Consider the following 24,928-nt stretch of genomic DNA (forward strand, 5'->3'; position numbering starts at 1 on the left):
AAGAAGTTAAAGAGGATCATCCAGGATGGTTGCTTTGAACAGCGAGGAAAAGAGGACTCAACTATAAAGGACAAAAACCAGAGGCAGACCAGCTGGGAGAAAGGTTTGGAGACTCTAAGATTAAGGACCATCCTCAGCATGCTGTTGATAGGCAAGAAAATAAGCAGGCCAGGGACCTTAGGGACCCTTCCTTACACACATGCAATGTGGACACTCCAGAGCATCTTCTGCACACAGCCACCTCTAGTGTCCAGGGATGGGCATACCAGCCAGTCATGTGGTCCCCCACCAGAGGACAGTTGTGAAGAGTCACTTTCAGGACCTGGGGGGCTCTGGCAATGAGCTAGAGAGTTTGGAGGACTGGGTACTCTGAGAAAAGTGTGGAAGGAAGCTACAAGCTCTGGGAGGAAATGCCCTCTCTACATCACCCTCTACGACAGGGAGCACCAAGGAGTCCTTCTGTTACATCCTCAGAATTCTACCTACCTTCTCATTTCCTGCTGGTTCTTCAGGTCCTCACAGCCAGGTGGAGCCACATGCCCTGGCCACAGATGCAAAGGTAGCTGGGAAAGCAAGTGTCATTTTTTTTTAATCCTGTGGAAGAAGAGGCAGTAAAGGGTTAAGCGGTGGAATATGAGATAGATGCTGGGATGGCCACCAATCATCACTACTACAGAAAGTCAAAAGTCATGCTCAGAAGTTTCTTTAGAATTTAATACATAAAACTGTCTACCATATTACCCAGAAATCCCCCTCCCAAAAATTTAAACAAGAGAAACAACAGCATATGTCCATACAAAGACTTGTGCATGAAATAGCAACTTTATTTGCAATAGTCCCAAATTGAAAACAATATAATTGTCATGAATGAATGAACAAATTGGGTTTTGTCCATATAATACTTTGATGCTCCCTGATAAAAGCAATGAAATATTAATACATATAATTATGCTCAGTGCAAAAAGACAAACAAAAAAAAAGAATATATGTTGAATGATTCCATTTATATAAAATTGTAAAAACAGAGAAATACCTGCACTCCTATGTTGATTTAAGCACTATTCACAATAGGCAAGATATGGAATCAAATTAAATGTCCATCAATGAATGAATGGATGAAGAATATGTAGTTCATACACACAAATGGAATATTACTCAGTCAAAAAAGAATGAAATCCTATCACTTGTAGCAACACAGATGGAATTAGAGGATATTATGCTAAATGAAATAAATCAGGTACACAAAAATGAATATCATGTTTCCATTCATTTGTGAGAACTAAAAATGTTGATTTCACAGAAATAAAAAGTAGAATAGAGGTCACTAGAGAGAAGCTAAAAAGGGAAGAGGGGGGAGCAAGGGTAAAAGGGAACTAGATAACAATAACTAAATATATACATTTAGATTAGAAGAAGAAGGATCAAGTTATTGTATGGATATAGTCGAACTAGTGAGGTGACTGTAGTTTTTTAACAATTTTATATATTTATAAAGAAGTAGAAGAGAGTTTAAAAGTATCCAACACAAAGAAATGATAAATTTTAAAGAGCTGGAAATGCTATTTTCCCTGATTTGATAATTGCACTTGTATACATGTATTGAATTATCACAATGTACCCTACAAATATGTATAATTATTTTGTATCAATTAAACATTTAAATAGTTCTAATAACTGAGAATGAATCTGTACTGACAGAAAATCAGATCAGTAAATATGTGCAATTTATTAAGGTCTGTCAAGTATCTTCAATAAAGCTGTTCAAAAATAAAATAAAATATTGCCTTAGTGGTTCTTATTTGGGTAATTTAATGGTTCACCAAAATGGGATATCACGGGTTTGGGGGAAGATAATGAGCTTGGAACAAGCTGAGTTTGGAGCAACCATAGAATATGCAACTAGAAATGTCCATAAATTTGGGGGTATAGAGATCTTTCAAAGGAGGAATATCTAGGCTGGAACATGTTTTATTTGCCTGTTTGTTCATTGGTGGGGGGAATTCTGGGGACTGAACTCATCTCAATCCTTTTTATCTTTTATTTTGAGATAGGGTCTTGCTAAGTTGCTGAGGTTAGCCATGAACGTGTGATCCTCCTGCCTCAGCCTCAGCCTCCTGAGTCACTGGGATTACAGGTGTGCACCACCACACTCAATTTGGAACCATTCTTTTACAAGTAATTATACACATTGAATTTTGTGACATCAACAATTAAGGTTGAGTAACAAAGACAGAAACCAGACTTAGTTGACTAAAGAAGCAAAGAAATGTAGAGAGAAAAATAGGCAATTACTTTGGTTACTTCTATTGTAACTCCCGGGTTCATGTACAAGGGACATGGGCCCAGGAAGTTGGTGGCAGGTGTATTGATGTAATGTTTGATGTAATAATTTTGTTGTTGTTGCTTATTGGAAGAGCTTATGCTTATTTGAAGGGCATCTGCTGCTGACCTGAAGACGATTTCAAGAAGAGTGAACACTTCTTGAAAGTATTATAAGTCATTAATAAGTCATTATCTTATTCTTTTTTTAAAGAGAGAGAGGGGGAGAGAGAGAGAGAATATTTTTTAATATTTATTTTTCAGTTTTCGGTGGACGCAACATCTTTATTTTATTTTTATGTGGTGCTGAGGATCAAACCCAGCGCCCTGGCGCATGCCAGGGGAGCGCGCTACAGCTTGAGCCACATCCCCAGCCCATTATCTTATTCTTTAAAAACAGGAGATCAGGGCTGGGGTTGTGGTTCAGTGGTAGAGCACTTGCCTAGTACGTATGAGCCACTAGATTAGATCCACATGAAAATAAATAAATAAATAAAGCACCGCATGGAAAGAGAGAGAGAGAGAGAGAGAGAGAGAGAGAGAGAGAGAGAGAGAGAGAGAGAGATATTGTGTCCATCTACAACAAAAAATATTTTTAAAAAGATTTCATGTCTTTAAAAAAAAGGGGGTAGGAAAGATGGTGGAATGAGATGGACATCATTACCCTAGGTACATGTATGAAGACATAAATGGTGTGACTCTACTTTGTGTACAACCAGAGACATGAAAAATTGTGCTCCATTTGTGTACTATGAATCGAAATGCATTCTGCTGTCATGTAAAACTAATTAGAACAAATTAATTAATTGATTAAAAACAACAACAACAACAACAACATTACATCAATACATTCATTAGGAGTCTAGTGCACTCATCGTTCAGCTTCAACAATTATCAACTGATAGCCCATCTTCTTTCATTTATCCCACTAGTATCCAACTCCCCCATTCAGATGAATTTGAAGCAAATCTATATTTTTTCAAAAATATTTATAACTACTATTACTCAAACTAAATAAAAATTAACAATAACTCCTTAATATCTTCCAAGATTCAGTTGGTGTAGCACCAGACTGTTGAGCCTGTCTACGAGGAGTTATAGGTAGCATCCTTTGGAAGAAAAGAACATAGATTCACACTGAAATGCACATAGGCTCCTTTCCATGGTACTGTCACAAGTGCCTCTCCACAGTAGATGAGCCCTGGGCACAAAGCAGGGCCATACCTACAACCCTAGGTGGTCAGAAAGGCTCACGTCCCAGAGGGTGACCTGTGGCAAGTCCAGAGCTGCACACTTAGCAGCACTTAGCTAACCTACTCATTCATTAAATACTTGCTAAACAGCTCCTTTGTGCCAGGCACTGTTTAAGGCACTGGGCATATAGAAGTTGGCAAACCAGACGAGGTCCTTGACTTTTCAGAGCTTTTGGCCTACTTCCATTGCCTCCTAAGGAGAATCCATAGCTCACTCCCACTTTAGCTCGCATGACATTGTCCTATATTCCAATTTGTTTTCTTTTGGGGGGAGAGGGTATACTGGGGATTGAACCCAGGGGCACTTAACTACTGAGCTACATCCTTTCTTTTTTTTTTTTAAGGATTTTTCCCCATCTATTTATTTATATTTTTCAGTTGTTGATGGATCTGGATCTTTATTTGTTTATATATGATGCTGAGAATCAAATCCAGTGCCTTACATGTGCTAGGCAAGTGCTCTACTACAGAGCCACAAACCCAGTCCCATCGCAGCCCGTTTTTATTTTTTATTTTGAGACAGAGTCTTGCTAAGTTTCTTGGGGCTTCCATAAGTTGCTGAGGCTGCCCTTGAACTTGCAATCCTTTTGCCTTAGCTTCCCGAGTTGCTGGGATTACGGGCATGAACCATCATGCCTGGCCTCAATTTGCATTCACTGTTAAACAATTAATGATATTAAAGGGATTTTTAAAAAGTTTCATCTAAAATTGCCAGGTTTTCTCATCATTGTATTTTTCCATATACTCTTCTAGAATTTGGTTGCATATTAAAATCAGAAGCAATCAATATGGTCCATCAGTATGAAATCATTTTATTCATACAACCATTAAAATGATGAAGTAGATATTAATATGTATACCCATTACAAACCAAAGTTTGTGAAGTCAGGGGTTCTTCAACTTTAGCATGCCTTAGAATTATGCGGGAGCTAGGGATGTAGCTCAGTGATAGAGCATTTTCCTAGCCTGTATGAGGCCCTAGGTTCTGTCTCCAACACTGGGGGCACAGTAAAAAGTATTATCTGGAGGACTTGTGGATGGACTTCACAACAAATAGGTCTATGTTGGGACCTGACATTGCAATTCGACCCAGGTGATATCAATGCTGCTGATATCAATATCAACAAGGTTTAATCACTTTGTTTTTGGGGTGCTGGGGATTGAACCCAGGGCCTCACACATGCTAGGCAAGTGCTCTACCACTGAGCTACATCCCTAACCAATAAAGATATGTTTCAGAGTCCTTATGGGTGCTTTGTGCTGTTCAAGTGTAGTGCTTTAAAGCAAATGCCTATTTATTTAGGAGGCCATTATAATAAGTACCAAAGTAGGTCAAGAGCTAAGTTTGGAGTAGAAACAAAAAGTACCTTGCATTGCATAATGATAAAAAGAAGAGAATATTTGAGTTCTGAGGAAAATTGGGGGAGAATAAAAAAGAGGTGGGGAAAAAATGACTAGTGAAAAATTGTCAAGGGATCTTGAAAATAAACTGAAATATTCACTTTTAAGTTATTCGTTCTCCTGTACTATCAATTGTTATCCCCAAATATTTCAATATTACTTTGCCAATAGTATTTGGGGAAATAAGGGAAGGAGATACATCCAATAAAGGATGATGTGGTACAGAAAGAGAGCAAAACATTCAAAGAGTCATACCCAGAACCAGGATTAAAGAATGCAGCAGAAAAGTATGATAGAATCAAAAGTGACTGGGAGAAATGCAAACACTGAAAGTCACTAGGAGGAAAGATGAAGGATGGTGCTCAGAGCTATTTGTACTTGATATTATGAAAATGGGCATGCCCAGAATGCTGGAAGACTTGGTGATATCTTCAGCTGGTATATTTTTCTAATTGCAAAATTAAAACCCATCTAGATTTCAAGCAGATGAGTGCAACAATGATGTCTAGTTGGTGAGCAGCAACCTCAAAGGAGATGCCAGACTTGACCCAATTAAAGGGAATGAAACTAGAATGATTTGTATAAGCTCCAGTGTCTTAGGGAAAATGGTGGGAAATCTGGCTGATATTGAGCATCAACAACAAGGCCAAGTGTGACAACATGTGTATGTTGCAAACAGTGGAGGCAGAGTGACTGTGGCAGAGAATTGAGATGGAACATCGTCAACAGAATATGCTTACTCTTAGAATATGAGCCCCCACTTCCCAAGCCATGATAAGTTTAAATTGTTGATGTTTGGCTAGAGAAAACAACTCCCTCATTCCAGCAAGGATTTTATTGTCAGTAACTGTGTAGCTCCACACAATAAGAAACATTATCTTCAGGTACAATCTGTACCTTGGTGCCAAGTGGCATCAGTGGCCAAACATAACACCAGTAATGTAAGGAGAAGCAACTGTGACGACAGAGCTCTCTTTTTATAATAAATTAACATGGGTTCTAAAATCCACCACTGCTTAACATTGTGAAAAGTATTGCCTTTGTGTAACAATTTTCATTTCCACTAGGAATAGAATAACTTAGGCTTTTGGGGAAGAAAGAATGAGAACAATGAGTACCCCTCCAATGCTTCCTTCAGTTGGACTGATTTGAAACCTATGCCTATTCATAATGGATCTGAGAATACAATTGATGCGGTTCATGTTGGTACATGCACCTGATTCGAAGCAAACTTATTTAATAAGATAACCAAATTCCTTTTAGGTTTTTCTAATTGCAAAAATATACCCATCTAGGTTTCCAGTGAATGAGTGCAACAATGAGATCTAGTTGGTGAGCAGCAACCTCGAAGGAGATGCCAGACTTGACCCAATTAAAGAGAATGAAACTAGAATGAGTTGTATAAGCTCCAATGTCTTAGGGAAAATGGTGAGAAATCTGGTGATAACGAATTCAATAAGACTTTCCAGTGCCACAGCTGCTCTACACTCAGGTTCCTATATTCCTAGAAAGGACAGGACTCTCAAAAAGGGAGTCTTTGGAAAGATCAATTATGTGAGTACAGGAATGTTGAAGGTGTCCTGGATTATTTGATAATTCTGACAAAAACACCTCATGAAAAATATCATGAGAAAAGCCTTTGTTAATTATTGCAATATTATGCCATGCTTTATCCATTCACTCACTCGTTTACTCATTTATCCTGTTATACACCCCAAAGTATCCTAAGGCATGTATCCTCAATCTTCTGATATGATGCAACTCTTGGATCTTGGTGTCCTTTGAGTAATCCAGATCATCTGATATCAGGTGATGTGACCCTGTGGCATAAATTCTCGGCTTCCATCTAGCAGCATTTGAATAGTATGCTCTTTCAAGGTTGCCTTTCCTCATCCAGAGTCCACACTCCACATCTTTAGATCTGTGACTCACCACATCTTCCAAGACGTTAGCATGCCTGAAACATCTACAGTTCTTATAGAACATGCACTGTCTCAGCTGTCTCCATTTGTCAGTGTTTCTACCTACCCATGAACTTTGTACATAATATCCCTGCGTATTTTCCCTCTGAATATACACTTAGAACATATTTTCCCCTGGCAATGAAAAGAATACCTTAATGCTTTTAAAACTGAGTCCAAACTAATCACAGTGATATGCAATTTCAAGGACACAAAATTGGAGGGGAGGGGGGATAGTAGAGAATAGGACAGACAGCAGAATACATCAGACACTAGAAAGGCAATATGTCAATCAATGGAAGGGTAACTGATGTGAAACAGCAATCTGTATACGGGGTAAAGTTGGGAGTTCATAACCCACTTGAATCAAACTGTGAAAGATGATGTATTAAGAACTGTGTAATGTTTTGAACGACCAACAATAAAAAAAAAAGGACACAAAATTGAAAAAAAAAATCTACCTTGATCTCAAGAAGGAATAAGAGTAACAGCACTGAATCACTGATTCCCATAGCTTGTAAACGTCTTTCCGTCTTTCCTCTGCAGTAAGCAGTAGAATTGCAAAATGTTATACCATCAAAGGTTGCCACAGGGTTCTGGGTGGAGTAGGCAAGGACTCAGGACTAAGTTACATCACTGAAAGTGCTGCAGTGTTTTCAAATTCTGATCCAAGCAACTTGACCTCAGTGAGAATAAGGACATTGGAGTTCAATGTCTCACTGACTTCATTTCCCAGTACAACATAGTAGTAAGTCACACTATACTTTTTTTTGGTACTGGGGATGGAACCCAGGGGCCTCTTAAGCACTGAACCACATTCCCAGCCCTTTTTTTGTTATTTTATTTAGAGACAGGATCTTGCTAAGTTGCTTAAGGCCTCCCTAAATTGCTGAGGCTGGCTTTGAACTCGCAATCCTCTTACTTCAGCCTCCCAAGTTGCTGGGATTGAAGGCATGTGTTACGGTGCCCAGCCAGGGGCTAGCAACTTTTTTGGTGCTGCCTGCCCTGAATAGGGCATTTACAGAGTGAGAAAATTGAGAAGAAAAGGTGAATGATAGAGAGATGGATAAAAGAGAGTGGTAGAATGGGGAAGGATGAGAGGGAGAGAAACAAAGTGATACTTGAGCAGAGGTGGAGCAACAGGGAAGGGCAAAGGTATGTGGAGTTCTATTAGAATCCCCAGCCTCAGCCACTGTAGATCATCCTGGTGTGGTCAAGCTTTGGTAGCAGGTTTATGTTGAGAATCAGGAGCACTTCACTCCCAGGGCCCAGGCTGCATCCTGAGGCTTCTCTTTTTACTCTCTATACTTGATGTTGTTATTTCTTCTTTCCTTTCTTTGTTTTCTCTGCAAACCCCTTGCTCCTCAACTTTTTTCCCCTCACAAAACAGCTTGTTTTTCCATCATTTGGAGTGGAGACATTAACTTCCTGCAGAGGAGACAGGGGTTTTGTTGCACCCTGGGAGAACACATTAACAGACACACAGACATCAGTGCCTCTTGAACAGCTTTGCTTCAGTGGCTGCTGCTGCTCTCTAATCCCAGTTGACTGGGCATCCAAAACCACTTCCTCATACTGTGAAGAGGTTTGTGAACTTGTCAGAATGACTTTTCCCCTAGATCCTTAGTTCCTCTTTCTGTCCCAGTTTGATCACTTCACTAGTTTGAGGTTCTGTCCTATGTCTAGGCATTTCCTGTTGGTATCATGAGCAAACACTATACCACAAATCATGAATTGTACTGTCAGGATGAGCTGTGGGGTCAGGGCACATGGATCAAGGTGAAGCATTTCAGAGGCCTTGCCCTGCTCAGGACATAATGGCCCAAGAGTTCCAAGGCAACCCACTATGTCCCTCACATTAGTTTCATCATCAGGAATGACTGGTCCTCTTCTGTACAAGATCCTTTGCTTGCTATATTCAAATTACAGTTTTGCCACTTCTAACTGAAAAGGAGTTTGTGTACACCAATTAGGATTTATGTGTCAGTTTGCCCCTTCTGAGGGAAAAAAAGGACAATGATTCCTACCTCAAGAATTGTTGTGAAAGTTAAAGGAGATACCTTCTATAAAGATCTCAGCACTGTTTCTGGCAGAATTCGTAAAAGGCACTGTTATTGTTACTACTTGGTAAGAGGTCATTGTGAACAATCTCTTCCATTTGTTGTTCTTGACTGCCAGGTGCCACAGTTCCTGTTGTTTCTCTTTCAGAGATCTTTACTAGCTCAAAGCTTGTGAATTGTAACCTGGTGGAGTTGGGAATCCAGAGATTCTGCGGTCATCTGGCAAGCTGACAGCTACCCTGTCAGTGGACATGAAGAAAGAGGGCAGGTCAGCCAGAAGCAACAAGCTAGGATTGCTTCAGGAGTGTCTTTCTTAAGAGCTCTGCCAACTCTGATTGTGGAAGGACTGGGAAAGACGCTGGGGTTTTTATAAGCAGATGTAGTTTCTTGTTGATTTTGTTGTTGATGGGTCTTGGATGAAAACACAACAGGGAAGTTTTGATGCCCTTCTCTGTCTCTCCCAATACATTTTTAGAATTTTATATTATTACCTTTTTTCCCCCCTCACAATATTTATCTAATACTACCTTCTACCCTCAGACCCAGATAATACAGGGCCTAGAAAGCAAGGACTTTATAGAATTATCAACATGAGATCCCAGCTGCCCTTTAAATGGATGGAAACTTTGTTCTGTTCTGGGGTCAATATTGGGTCTCTGGTCTTCCAAGTCATGCGTCAGGCCGAGTGAAGCACATTTTGAGGCCTGTCATAGGCCTCTTCTCTCAGATTTCCCCTAGGCTGTTTCAAGTTCTTCCCAAGTTCCAAGATATTTGTATAGGCCCCAGAACTAGGAGCTGTGATTTCTTCCTACCCCATTTCTACAGAGCAGATACTTTGTTGTACAACAGGCCTGACACCTCTGTGTTACATGGAGGAAAAACTAAGTCATGTAGCTACCTATACATAGAGGTGAACAGAAAATGAGAAGTGGGGAGGGAAGTTATCCTCCTATTTGTTGCAAAAAACGAGTTGTGGGTGATTTTCTCTCTTTTTTATTCTTACTGCTGTGATGCTATTTATGTAAAAACATTTAAAACTCAAGAAAAGGAAAAACCACATTGTTATCTATAATGTATGCCTTTTTGGATGGCATTCTTTGGAGTGGGGATTTTTCAGAGGCGTTAGCTCTGCTGGTTTTAGTCGTTTAACTGGCACTACTTATTTTCCCTCTGAAGCCAATGATCATGTCTTGCTCAGTCAGGCTAGTTAGAAGCCTTGGAGAAACCTGGTGATATGCCAAGGCTAACAAGAGTTATATATTCACAGGTAGGTGTAACTTCATAAGTTCCTGGTTCTGAAGATCAGGTCCTGCTGATGAAGTAAGTTCCTGTTAGTTCAGAAAGAACATTCCAGAAAGTACCTAGATTTGTGGGGCTGTGGATATGAATCAATAACTTGAAAAATCTCAATGGATTGTTTACAAAGGCTTTTAATAACAAAGTGAAAAAACATTAACTTGAAAGAGATTTTTCAAGTCAGATTACATGGCACTTCTAAATGAAGCTAACTATCAGAGATTTACTGTTTTCACTATCATAAAATAGTTTCCTATAAAGAAAGATTGAGATTTGGAATAGTTCATGAAAATAATGCAAAGGCATCATAATAAATCTTGGAAGTTATTTCCTGTGTTTAGCTGGTCTGGCCTGATGACCTCACTGCCATAAAAAATGAATGCCCTGTTTAACTTTTCAACCTGGGTCTCAGACTCCATTTATGTAATAAATCCATTCCAACTCACTCTTACCTAAACTAGATTATTCACAAGGCAATTTTTTTTTGTGTGTGGTTGATCTTCATGTAGTTGATCTTTCCACCCACAAATCATTTTTGGATAGGATCATCTGTGTTAGTTAGCTTTTCATCACTGTGACCAAAATACATGTTAAGAACAATTTTGAGAAAGAAAGTTTTATTTTGGCTCATGGTTTCAGAAGCCTTAGTCCATGGTCTACCCACTCCATTGCAGAAACATCATAGCAGAAGGACATGGTGGAGGAAAGCTGCTCAGCTCCTGACTGCTGGGAAGCAGGGCCAGGAGGGCAGGGGAAGGATATCCCTTTCTAGGGCATGCCCCCAGTGACCTACTTCCTCCAACTAGTCCTACCTCCCAGTAATCCATTCGGTTATGCACTGATGGGTTCAGAGCCTTCATGATCCATCATTGCCTAAAAGCCTCACCTCTGAAACTTGATCCATTGGGGTCCATGCTTTCAACACATGAACTTTTGAGAGGACATTCCATAACATCATTTTTTAAAAATTTACTCACACACAACCTATATTCTCAAATAAGTCAGAGGGATTTCCATTTAAATTCACCATTTAATTACTTCTCTTCCTTCTGGTGAATCCACATCAGCTACCAAGGCAAGCTGATTCATTCATTCAACACTGTTAAGTAACAATGTTCTCAGGGAGTGTACACTCTTAGACAGGAAAAAAATTATATAAATAACTCTACACAATACATAACTTAAGGCAGCATGTGATGCAACAAGCTAGAGGAATTTTGAGGATCCTTTTCATGCAGGAAATGGAGGAACTAATTTTTGATGTGAGAAGGGCATGCTAAGTAGTAAGAACTTCATGAACAGAGTCAAGGAGAGTCAAGAACATTTAAGGTAAGCAGTAACCCATCACTGAAGTTTTTAGATTTGGTAAGGTGCATGCTCAGAGCTCCCATGTGGAATACCAACAAGAAATATATAGTAAAAACTAGACTGTATTAAGTAATGATCAGGCAGTGATCTAAGCTCTGGTAGTATCAAGCAGTGGGTTAAAAAAAAAAAAAAGGAGTGCCTGCTCTCATGGAGCTTACATTCAAGTGGACATTGATAGTCAAGAAACAAACCAAAACATTTTAGATGGTGACAAGTGCCACCGAGAAAAAGCTGAAGAGGGAAAAGGAGTGTACATTTGTCTGCTGTTTTTAAAGTGGGTGTTTAGGGAGGGCCTCCCTTAAAGTCACATTCAAGCAGAGGCCTCAAGTCATGATGGAGCCAAATGGGTTAACTGGGGAAAGAGAATTCCAGACAGCAGAAGCAGCAGGGCCAAAGGCTCCTAGATGGGAATGTTCTTGGAATGAAAGGGGAATAGCAAGGAGGCCAGGGTAGCTGAAGCCCAGTGAGAGAGGGGGAAAAGTAGCAAATGGGGCTAGAGCATGGTGTGAGCCTGATTATAGTGGCCTCACTGACTAATCTATGAACTTTGGCTTTTACACTGATATGGGAATCTCTATTGGAGGGTTTGAAGACAGGAGTGATATATTCTGATTTGAAATTTTATGGCTCACTCTGTTTGATTGGGAGATTTTTTACCTAAGGGATTCTGATTTAGTCTAAGGAAAGGCCTGAGCATCTTAATTTTAAGTGTTCCAAATTGGACTGGGTGTGTAGCTCAGTGGTAGAGTGCTTACCTAGCATACACAAAGACCTAGATTTGATTCCCAGCATCTGGGTTGGGGGAGGGGGAAGTACCCCAGACTGAGAGCTATTCCTCTAGAGCTTGCAACATGATCTTAAATTCATTATCTCAACTTGAACCTCTCAACAACCAATTGCAATGTGCATATGGGGAAACAGGCCCAAGAGGCTCAAGTGACTTTCAAGCTTTTGTGACCTGTAAGGGGCATAACTAAGATTTAAATCCAAGTTGTAAACTCTTTGTCTAATAGTGCTCTTTCCTTCACATGATGATGTCATCAGTGGGACTTTCTTTCCAATCAGTTTGCCACTGATATAAAGAAATTTTGTGATTTATTTTATATACTGAAAACATACAGGTATTACCTTTAGTATTTTTTCCTATTTCATATTTTATTGGTGCATTACAATCATACAAAATAGTGGGATTTTTTGTTACATATTTGTACATGCACACAATATGACAATGTAATTTGACCAATATCACTCCCCAGTATTTTCCCTCATTTCTTTCCTCATCCAGGTCCCTGGTCCCTTTTCTCTAATTCACTGATCTCCCTTTGATTTTCATGAGTTCCCCTTGTCCTTTTTTTTTCCTTTAGCTTCCACATATGAAAGAAAACATATGATCTTTGACTTTCTGAGTTTGTCTTATTTTGCTTAACGATATTCTCAAATTCCATCCATTCTCTTGCAAATGACATAATTTCATTCTTCTTTTTTGAACAGGGAGAAGCACTTTTATTGGGATTTCCAGAACACATTAGATTCAGGGGCTGATTGGAGCAGAAAGAAGGTGCTGTAGCCAGGTGCCGTGACAAACTAGGAATGTGTCGTTTTCCAAAAAAATAGGAGAATCAACACATGTTGTGGAAGATGAGAACTAGTCACATGGCCTGTCAGCCCGTGAGTGGGCTCTCACCTCTAATCCTAGCCCAGGACGCTAAGGCTAGCATAGGGAGTTCCAGGTCAGCCTCAGCAGCTTAGCAAGATCTGTCTCCAAACAAAGCTCTTCCAAGGCTGCAATTGTCACAAGGTGTAATTTCATTCTTCTTTATGAATGAATAAAACTCCATTGTATATATGTATCACATTTTCTATCCTTCATCCACTGATAGACACCTAGGCTTGTTCCATGATTTGGCTATTGTGAATTATGCTGCTATAAACCTGGGTATGATTGTATTGCTCTTGTATGATTACTTTAATTCTTTTTTTGGAGGGGAGGGTTGCTGGGGATTGAACGCAGGGGCACCCAACTACTGAGCCACATCCCAAGCCCTATTTTGTACTTTATTTAGAGACAGTGTCTCACCAAGTTGCTTAAGGTCTCACGAAGTTGCTGAGGCTGACTTTGAACTTGTGATCCTCCTGCCTCAATCTCTGGAGCCCCTGGATTACAGGCATGAATCACAGTGCCCAGTGGTGATAACTTTCATTCTTTAGGAGAGGTATAGCTGGGTCATATGGTGGTTGCATTCCTAGTCTTTTGTACCTCTAGTAATTTTTGATTAACATTATCTTTACTCATCTTTAGTATTTACCTTTAGTATGTTTTCCTGTTTCATATTTTATTGGTGCATTATAATCATACATAATAGTGGGATTTTTCATGGTCCATCACCTTAACTGCCCTCTTTAGATCATCTTATTCTCTCTCTCTCTCTCTCTCTCTCTATATATATATATATATATATATATACATATATATATATATGTATGTATGTATATACATACACACACACATATATTCTTTCTCTCACTCTCTCTCTCTCTCTCTATATATATATATAGAGAGAGTGTGTGTGTGTGAGTGTATGTATACACATATACTCAAGTTCAGCTGTGTTTTGGCATTTGTGATTAGCCAAAATCTACTCTTTCCTGCTTCAACTTCAGCCTTGACCTTTGGAAAGCCACACTGTCAAATTCCTATTTCACCTTCTAGCAACTCTAAACTTGGTATGCCCCCCTCATTAGGTAATCTCATTGGGTAATCATTACATCTAATCAGTGTAACTAAATAAGTTATAAGAATAAAGTATGCCAGTCAGAGTTAGTGAATCTGTGAATATGCACTTTCAAATAAGTAAGCATTTTGGAAGTAGCTCCTTATATTGAAATTCCATTAACTGTTTAAATATAGAGCAAGTTGCAATAATAATAATAATGGTTGCAAAAATTGTTATTTTAAGGAAAAATTTCCAAATAGTTAAATAGAGAAATAATTAAAAGGCAATACAATTATAAGAAAGTTTGACTAAACAAATTCAGGAAGAAAATTATACCCTTTGAGCCACAAAGTTACAAATAATATAATTAATAATGAAAGTCATGCTGAAATAAATGCATATTAAATGTTAATTCACTAAGTGACAATAACAATCTTAAGTCTACATCTAAAAATATTTATAAAGGATCTTGAACCACAGCACTAGCTTTAGATCCTAGGGGCTTTCGTGAAATTAAATCACTTCCATCAGCCAAAGCCAAAGGAGTTGAAGAGCAGATAAAACTTCACCTTATTCAATTTCTGTTAGCAAAGAAGGGAAGAATAATATGTAGCAACATCACTATCCGAAGTATCCTATACTTAGCAGAGCTAGCCAAAAAAAAATCTTGCTCCTTATCTGACTTTAGCTAAAAGTAGACTTTTATAAAGATCACAGTATGCAGTATCTGGCTATAAGAACACCTAGGAACTAATAATGCTAATGAGTTGTTATTGCACTACAAATTTCTAAAGTTTGACTACTAAAGATTTTTAATAATAAAATTATAATAATGTCCCAATTCTTAAATATACATTCAGATTTATTTTTATATCCCAGAAGTATTAATTTTAACATTTGGTTCTTTAGTATTCAGACAAAATTTGAATTCAAAGCACCTATTCAAAGTCCTCCAAATGAGCCAGGTACAGTGGTCCTTAATTGTAATCCCAACTACTTGCAAGATTGAGGTAGAAGGATCACAATTTTGAGGCCAGTCTATGCAATTTAATGAAACCTTGTCTCAAAATCAAATAAAAAGGATTGAGGACATAGGTTAGTGGTAAAATACCCCTGGGTTCAATCCCCAGTACAAAACTACAACAACAAAAATCCTCCAAATAACTTTTTCCTTAAGATTAAATTTGAACTCCTTATCATGGCCTAAAAATTCCTACACGATCTGGTTTAGTCTAGTCTCCAGTTACATCTATTCTTCTTTGCCTCCCACCATTTTTTCTTTTGTGTGTGATACTGGAGATTGAATACAGGGCCTTATACATGCTAGGCAAATGATCTACCACTGAGTTACATCCACAGATCTTTTTATTTATTTTGAGCCAGTCTCACTAAGGGCCCAGGCAGGCCTTGAATGTACAATCTTCCTGCTTTGGCTTTCTGAGTAGCTGGGATTGAAGCCATGTGCTACCTCATCTGGCCCTCTTACCACACTTGTGTCTTCTTTCTGTTCCTCCCATGGAAGATTTTCCCCTCCTGGGGTCTATGCTTTGTCTTTCCTTTCATATATATATTTATATTTATATATATGGTATTCAAATCAAGTATCCCCTTCTCAGAGGTCAATCCATCTAAAGTATTCCACCTCCCTCTCCATCTGCAGCTATTTCATTAGCATATTTTACTTCCTTCATAGCATTCATTTTTACCTGAAATCATCTTCTTTTTTATATGCTCACTGTATACCTCCCAGACTAAATTATAAATTACATGAGAGCAGGAATGTTGTCTTAGTCACAACTGTATCCTCACTACCAAGACCTGTGCCTGGCACAAAACAGATGCTCAAAGTATTTATTAATTAAATGAACATGTAATACAATATTCAATAAGGATGTTCTTAATTTTGAATAGGTACTCAAAAGACAATACATAGGCCCATTGTTTATATCCTAAGCCAAATGTTAGTCTACCATGAAAGATAAGCTAAGAAATTGTGGTGTGGCATTAATCATCACTCACCTCCAGCCCATGGTAGCTAGTTGGGGGTGGACCCGATAATTCCTGAAGAGCATGGTTTTGGAGATATCTGATACTTACCTAAAACCTCTTCCCCCACTATGAGGAAAAAGAGACTCCTCTCCTTACCTCAAGATATGTGAGAGGAGCTTTCACAGGAACACTTAGAGAACTTGATAGCATATCTCCTGGAGTCTGGGAAGATAAAGGGACCAGGGGTCTGATACTTTGCTGAGCAAATCAAAGAAGGTAGAAATATAAAAGATAGAAAACAAAATTAAAAAGCCACACATAGTGGTACACACCTGTAATCTCAGAAACTCAGGAGGCTGAGGTAGAAGGATTAGAAGTTCAAAGGCAGTCTCAGCAACTTAATGAGACTCCATCTTAAAATAAAAAATATAAAGGGCTGGGATATAGTTCAGTGATAGAAGACAAAACAAAAGCAGATATGCCATATCCCTTATTTCAGGCATCTAGTCTAACGCAGAACTAAACTGGAGAAAAAGAAAAGCTTTGACTTGGAATAAAGTTTGTGTGACCTTCATTACATTTCACCCAGGGCAGAAAAAAAAACAAGAGCATTCAGAGTATGAGAAGGCACTGTGTAGTAAAAAATAATATTCTGTTTGCACTTTATTGAATCCTACTTAATCAATAAAATGCACATGCCTAACAAAACTCCAACCCTGGATGAAAAAACTCCGATTTGATATTATATCACATGATAATTTATTCAATATCTAGTGATTAAGCACCTACTACATGCTAGTAGGCATTGGTATAGGGAGTAAGAATACAATAGGTAGCAAAAATTAATTTAAAAAATAAATAAATAATATTCAAATGGAAAAAAAACTAAATACATTAGAAATGCAATGTCTAACAATAAGGAGTGATTAAATAAATTATGGTGCATTCAAATGATGTACAATTATGCAGACATTAAAATTAAGTTTTCATAGGCCATTTATTGATATAGAAAAATGATCATGAAAAGTTTTAAAACCTGAATTTTGAAAAGAATTCCATCTACCTAATTAAAGTGATATATACTATGAAAAACAAAACAAAAACAACAACAAAAGAATACAACAGTGTATAAGACAAACATTTGCTGTGAGAAGAGAAGTTTTTAAAATCCTTGGGGGTAATGGTAATATTTTGTGTCTTAACGGAGGCCATTTGAATTACATAGGTATATGCATTTGTTAAAACTAGAGTTGGTTATGGTTTTTTCCTTTTATTGTAAAATTTACACATGATGACATGTATAAACCTTAAATATGTCTGCTGAGTTTTAATAAGTGCATGATCACAACTCTGCCTCCTTTCACTGTCAGCAAGTAACCTTGCCTCCCACTTCCTTGAGAGCACAGAAGTCATCAAACAGGCACTCCTCCAACTCTCAGCATTATACCTGTAAATGTATCTGCAGCCATACTTATCTTTTATTTCTTTCCTTCAATTTCAGTGGATTTCAAGTCCCTACTTTCATAGGAGGCCAATCTCTTTTTCTGACTTTTGTATCCTACCTCCTCCAAATTTCTCAGAGGACTTGCTCTATGACATCCTAAAACACGACGTTTTTCTCTTCCTGAGACAACTTTTCTACTACTTCTTTCACCCTTCATAACTCCCACTCCCCTTGTTTAGATGCCATTTATTCAGATGTGCCTTCTCTGACCTTCTCTCTATATACCTATTAAACTTCCTTTTTCATGAAATTCACTCACTTCTAATTACTTGTTATAATGTGCGTCTTGCCCATAAGACAAACATGGCCTTTGCCCTTAAAAGTGTCTTCTTAACTGCTGTGTCTCCAGAACTTGGCATAGTACCTGGCACATTAAATACAATAAATATTTGTTGCTAAATGAGATAATTAGTTTTAATTAATTTATATGATCTGTAAAATGAATTATTAATGTCTTCACTGTCTTCATAGATTTAATTTTTTTTTAAAGAGAGAGAGAGAGAGAGAGAGAGAATTTTTTAATATTTATGTTTTTAGTTTTCGGTGGATACACCATCTTTGTTTGTATGTGGTGCTGAGGATGGAACCCCGGGCCGAACGCATGCCAGGCGAGTGCGCTACCGCCTGAGTCACATCCCCAGCCCCCATAGATTTAATTTTTAATAATTATTGCCATCCCTTTCAGGATTATATTAATAAATAAGGGCATTACAATGTTGTTTCTATAATAATTATAATTTTGGGGGGAGGGGTACTGGGAATTGAGCTTAGAGGTGCTTTACCAGTGAGCCACATCCCCAGTTCTTTTTTTTTTTTTACTTTTTATTTTGAGACACTAAGTTGCTAAAGCTGGCCTTGAACTTGTGATTCTCCTCACCTCAGCCTCCCAAGTAGCTGGGATTATAGGTGTGTGCCACTGTGTCCAGCTTAATGACTATAATTTCTTATGATTCTCTTCTTATAATTTAAGTGAATATCTTATGCATAAAAAATACTCTTTGGATAAAGTTCAGTCCTAAAAACCCTATAATGAGAAAGATCCTTTGATATTCCATATTTGAATGTCCTCAGATCATTCCTCAGAAGAAGGAAAAAAACTCAAAGTACTTTAGTAGTAGTGTAATACTTTCATAACTGCATTATTATTATGCTTTTATCCATATGGGGGTATTTTATAGCTATTAACCACCAAATTTGGAGTTTGTTGTATCTTTTAATTATGGAGAATGATCATCTGTTAGTTTACATAATTACACCTTATAGACAGCTTAGTTTTTCTGAGCAATCTTAAATTCATTCAGCATTCATTGAATCATGACTAGGTGTGTAGAAGGCACTAAGGACTTAACAAACCTTAATTGCACATTTGTAACATTCATGAATATATGTGTAATTTAAATATATATGCAGATAGATATAGTTATAAATCTTCTGCCTCCTCCTAAATTTAAGTAGAATTAATACAACCAAATGAGAGCTCTCTATGAACAAGTACAAATCTTTCTCTTAAAAACTGTTTCTATTGCTAGCCTTGATATAAATCTTATTGATATCATATAGCTCCTTTTAACAGGCCAAAATAAAGTATCAACACAATTATAGTTAGGGATTTCACAGATCAGCCTCATTTTTGGAGTGTTATTCAAACAAAACCAGACTAACAACCTAGACAAACTGAAAAGGCAATTCCAGTCTTTAGTGACATTTCCTGAAGCATGACAGAGCAAATTTCTTACATTTCTCTTCCCCTTTCCAATCATGGATTACTTCAATAGTACCCAAACAGCAGTCACTCTACCCTTTCTTCACTTGGGTCTAGCTTATTCTGTTTATATTTCTTCCTCCTCGAAGAGCTTACCAGAAAGAAAGAACTCTTCAGGGAGGCTGTGTATGTTGAAAGCTGTGTCTGAAGAGATGCCAAGAAGGAACTGACCATCTCTAGGAAGTGGGCAGTTTAAAGGCAAGTTCTGCTTTCAAGGATCTACAGATTAAAAGGAATAATCAACACGTGTAGTAGTGAAAGCAGCATACTTGCTAGGTAATATAACACAGATTCTGGGTACAATTAGGGTTGTGAGATGGTCATCATCAGACTGGAAGCAAGCCTAGAGGTGGAGCTGGATCTAGATAAGGAATTAATTAATCAATAAATATTTGTGGGGCTTTCTTACAGGGCTTCTAATCGATAGCAACCCTACGTAGGCATTTTTCTTGGGCAAGATTCCATTGTTTTCATTTCTTTCTAGTTATGACTGCTTTTATCTAGGTAACACGAAGGATGATATGTACAGTGGGCGGCTAAAATCTCTTCTAACATCACTTAGAAGTGGTTTGGATCCTAAAGGGTCTCTGAGGTCCGCGACCACGGGCATCAGGTGTCCTGAGTCCTGAGTGCCCGACTCTTCTCCGGTTTACAGTCAGAAGAAGGAGCGTGTCTCGAGGAACCTACTCTTGTGCATATCCATCTGGCTTCAGCCCGCAGGCCAGCCAGCGTTCTAGCAGCCCCAGCTCGGGTCATTTACGGCCATTCGGCCCACCGCCGTGCTCTGCCTTCTCCCTCCTCCCTGCCCTTCCGCACTCCTCCATTTCCGACTACGCCTCCGCCTGTTTCGGCCCTCCTCGGCTTCCGTCCCAGATGATCCCTCCCCGAGCTTGCCACCGCCTCCTCCATCTCCCGGAGCTGGAGCCGCCTCCTCGGCCAGTGGCGTAGCCGACTTGGTGTCGCGGATAACTAGATAGTGGTGGAGGTCCGGAGCACAGCCTGGACCCGAGCGGGGGGCCATGGAGAAAGCGGCCCGAGGCGCTCTTTATACCTACTAGAGCAGGCGTGTTGCGGCTGCAGGCGCCATGGACCGAGCCCCAACAGACCAGGTATGCGGGCTTAGGTTGGGCCCGCTTGGCTACGGGTGGAGGGTCGCTGCTGCTTCTCGGGCCAGGCCCGAGCCTCCGAACGTGAGGCCCGGCTGCTGGAGACTTCGGGCTCCTGGGAGAACCCACCCTGTCTCCGGCAGCCCGGCTGCGCCGTGCTCTTCTGCATTGTTGCAGCTGCTGCTCGGGTTCGGGGCTTTCCAGCCCTGCTCTCCCCGGGTCTTGGCCACAGAGGTCGGAGGGCTCCAAGTCCTCCCTAGCCTCCGAGAAGCGGGGGTTGTAACTTCCAGTGAACCCCGCTCCTTTGCCTTCGGTTCTGGAATGCGTTTTCAAGGTGGAAAGGCTTTTGAAGGCTTTTCACCTAGGAAGACAGAATGTGCGGTAACTACATAGGAAGAGTGTCATGGGCCTTTTATATCTGTGTTCAGTTAAGCGAAGCATTGTTTTTGTAGTGGCTTAGGGAAGTATTCTTTTTTTAAGGAACGATAGCTATAGTTTCTCCATGTCCTCCTATATAATTATTATTATTTTTAAAATGTAATTAGTGTTTTTAAAAGATCAAGCTCATATTTTAAGGGAAAACATGAGTTCATTTCCAAGACCGTTTTCATAGTCGCAAAATAGTACCATTAGTGTTCTGTTTTATTTTTAATTGCATCAGATCTATTATCCATGCTAGTAGGTGCTGGGAGGCAGGAACAGTGATAGTGTTAAAAAAAATAATCTAAGATAATAGTTTTCCCCCGGTATTTTCCAGTCTTAGGATCACTTCGAAACGACTTAATTTGATGAAGTCTTAACGTTTATTCACTGTCCATTCCCTCTTCCAAGGTCTTGAGCAGGGATATATTAGGCAAATGGGTGAAAGAAGAAGAGAGGCTAGTGATTTGCTGTTTAGTTTACAAATTTATAATTAGCACTTGAATAAATGAGACAAGATTTCCTAAATTCCTGGTATATGTGTCTGGACCTAGTAAGAGCCAGTTTGACTTTGAAATCGAATTCTTAGCAGGCAAAACACAGCTTCTAAATTGTGCATTTTTTATTTTACACAAACTTTAATTTTTCAAAAAAAAAAAAAAGCTTTATGTGAATACAACTCTGAAAGCCCCAGAGTTTCATTAAATGGTGCAAACAACAACAACAACAACAAAAAAATTGATGATGTGCTCTTTGCAAAAACCCCGGAGTTTTCTTTATACAGCCTGTATCCGATTTAATTTAAGGATTGTTTTTGTTTTTGAAGTTATCAGAAATACCTGAGATTTCAAAGTTCTACTGACCAACAGGAAAATTTCCTTGAATCATTTCCTTGTATGTCACTAATGAAAGGTTCTACATTTTGGTCCTTCACCAAGATGCTAGAACTGTAACCAGTAATGCCACCATATGTATACTTATGGTTCCTTTCATCCTAGAGGAAATGTAATTAACTATTTAGATGGTAACTTTTGGCTTAGCTGTTTGTGTGTGATTATCTTAACAGCAGGTTATTGTGAGCAATTTATTTAGCTCTTCATTTTTCATCCCACCTTCTTCTAAAGTCTCCAATCTATTAAAGCTTTATAGAAATATAAGATCTAGGGGCGGGGGTAGGGGGAAGTCATGAAGGAGTTGAAAGTATTCTGTTGAAGATTTTTTTTTTCTCCAGAGTCTCTTGCCTTTTCCCCAACCTAACCGTAAAGACATTAATTTGAATTCTCCCACTTACCTGTATACTCAGAAAACAGATCCAGAAAAGCCATGTGTCTTTGTTTAGTTAATGTATTAGGCAGTCAATTCCAGGAGATATGGTTGACCTAGAAAGAGCACACTTCATTTTATATGCATTTTTCTGGGCAGGACTCCATTTTTTCTACCACATTCTCAAAAGGTTCTGTTCTTGAGAAAAAGGGTAAGAACCATTAATTGTAGATGAGGGGCTGAGATTTCTCAGCTTTGTGGAGTTCTTGATTCTTCTCACTATATCATACAGTAATGTGATGGCTTTTTCCAGATTATTTGGAATATACTTTTATGTTCCTACTATTGAAATTATAAATTGGGTGCATATCATTAAAAAGTTTATGTGGGGGCTGGGGTTGTAGCTCAGTGGCAAAGCACTTGCCCAGCATGTGTGAGACACTGGGTTCAATCCTTAGCACCACATAAAATAAACAAATAAAATAAAGGCATGCTGTCCATTTATAACTAAAAAAAAAAATAAATAAATAAAAAGTTTATGTGGTATGTGCTGAATTCCCTTTTATTTCCCCACATTCCCCCCCCCCCCCCTTAAACCAGTTTTGGCTTGTAGTGTTTAGCAATTTATAAAGCTTTATTATCTTTAAAGAAATTTCTTTGTGGTATTGGATATTGAACTAGGGCTTCATGCATGCTAAACAAGTGCTCTACCACTGAAATACACCCCCAGCTAGATGTTTGATTTTTATAAAATAGTACTTAATGGAGACTTTCTGCATTTCATCTTAGTCTAATTAAGTCCTTGGAGTATTGCACAAAAATTACTTTTTAAAAGGTCTAATTATTTTGTGTCTGAGACATTCATGTTGCTGTTCTTGCAGATTTCCTTTTTATATAAAATGTTTATAAAAAGATACATTTTGTATAAATGGATCAAGATTATGAAAAGTAACTCATTGAGAGTATAGTGCTAGATAGATAATCTTAATTGCAATAATGACCATTTGAAAGAATGTTATAACTATCTAGAAGAGAATTTTGGGAGTATTCTCTTTTAGCAAAACTGTATTAATTGAAACAGGTAGCTAAATTTTAACTGCTAGAGTTAGATGTTCTAAAAAGGGATGTTACTTGGTATAATTTTATTTTTCTAAAAAGAAAGTGAAGAATAAATCATTGAGTTCATTTTGTTTATAAAGGTTTAGTGTCTCTATTTTTAGGAAATTTGGAACAGTGGTTGGAGATTTAATAAACCATGGGCTTAGAAGTGATAGAACACTTGCAGTTCTCTCCCTGCCTCTCTCTCTGTTCTCTGGATACTGGGAATAGAACCCAGGGCCTTACACATGCTGGGCAAGCACTTTATCCCTGAAAGACATCCCCATCCCTTTCCCCCCCCCCTCACAATTTTTTTTTTTAAACTGGTGCATTATAGTTGTACATAATGATGGGGTTTGTTGTTATACATTTATACATGCATACAATATAACAATATAATTTGGCTAATATCACTTTTCCTGTGGTCCCTTCCTCTAGTGAACTCTTGCCTTTCCCCCAGCCTTTTTAAGAACAGTTTTATTTTAAGACAGGGTCTTACTAAGTTGCCCAGGCTGGCCTCAAACTTGCCATTCTCCTGCCTCTGCCTCCTAAGTAGGTGGGATTAAAGTCATGTGCTACCATGCGTGGTTCACAGTCTCTTTTGTGTTATTACAAACAATTTAAATGTTGGCCTAATTTTTAGTACATTAATATTAGATAATTTTAAAATAATTTACAGAATTACTGATTTTACTTACATCTTTAATTCTCTTTTTTTGAGAGAGAATTTTTTAATATTTATTTTTTAGTTTTCAGTGGACACAACATCTTTATTATCTTTTTATGTGGAGCTGAGGATCGAACCCAGTGCCCTGTGCATGCCAGGCAAGCGCACTACTGCTTGAGCCACATCCCCAGCCCATATCTTTAATTCTTAGAAGAACAAATATAATGAATACATGTAATATCATGCTATGTTGTTCACCAATAAGAATACAAAATTGTTTGACTTACAACTGTTCCCTTTAAATAATTTGTACACTTCAAATAATATCAGTACTTCAAACTTGTTGTACAGTTCTCTGTATCCACAAGTTTTGAATCTAACTATGGACTGAAAAAGTTGGAGGGAAATTTAAGTGTGTGCTGAACATGTAGAGACATTTTTCCTTGTCATTATTCCCTAAACTATTTAAAATTTACAAAGCATTTACATTGTATTAGGTATTATAAATAACCTAGCAATGGTTTAAAATATACAGGAGAATGTACATAGGTTATATGCAAATGCTTTGCTATTTTATATAAGGGACCTGAGCATCCATGGATTTTAGTATCTGTGGTGAGGATCCTGGAACAAATCCCCTAGGTTATTGAGGGATACTGTATTCTAAGTAAGTTACTACAGAGCATGGTGGCCCATGCCTGTAATACCTGCACCTCCAGAGACTGAGATTGAAGTATTCCGAGTTTG

The 24,928-nt window shown here is 38.4% G+C and overlaps 1 protein-coding gene and 1 non-coding gene across 2 annotated transcripts in view; one reads left to right on the forward strand and one right to left on the reverse strand.

Annotated features, from left to right (window-relative positions):
* Positions 1-4,717: 4,717 nt before the first annotated feature.
* Positions 4,718-4,789, reverse strand: Trnaa-agc (transfer RNA alanine (anticodon AGC)). The gene has a single exon. It is a non-coding gene; the product is annotated as a tRNA-Ala (tRNA).
* Positions 4,790-20,500: 15,711 nt separating this feature from the next.
* The window catches only part of Secisbp2l (SECIS binding protein 2 like), a 54,447-nt gene continuing 50,019 nt past the window's right edge, over positions 20,501-24,928 (forward strand). The window contains exon 1 of the mRNA XM_005316543.3: positions 20,501-20,736. Coding sequence (XP_005316600.1) covers positions 20,713-20,736 — 24 coding nt within the window. The 5' untranslated portion in view covers positions 20,501-20,712. The remainder of the gene's footprint in view (positions 20,737-24,928) is intronic.

This window comes from Ictidomys tridecemlineatus, chromosome 5 (assembly GCF_052094955.1).
Source record: "Ictidomys tridecemlineatus isolate mIctTri1 chromosome 5, mIctTri1.hap1, whole genome shotgun sequence".
Taxonomy (NCBI): Eukaryota; Metazoa; Chordata; class Mammalia; order Rodentia; family Sciuridae; genus Ictidomys; species Ictidomys tridecemlineatus.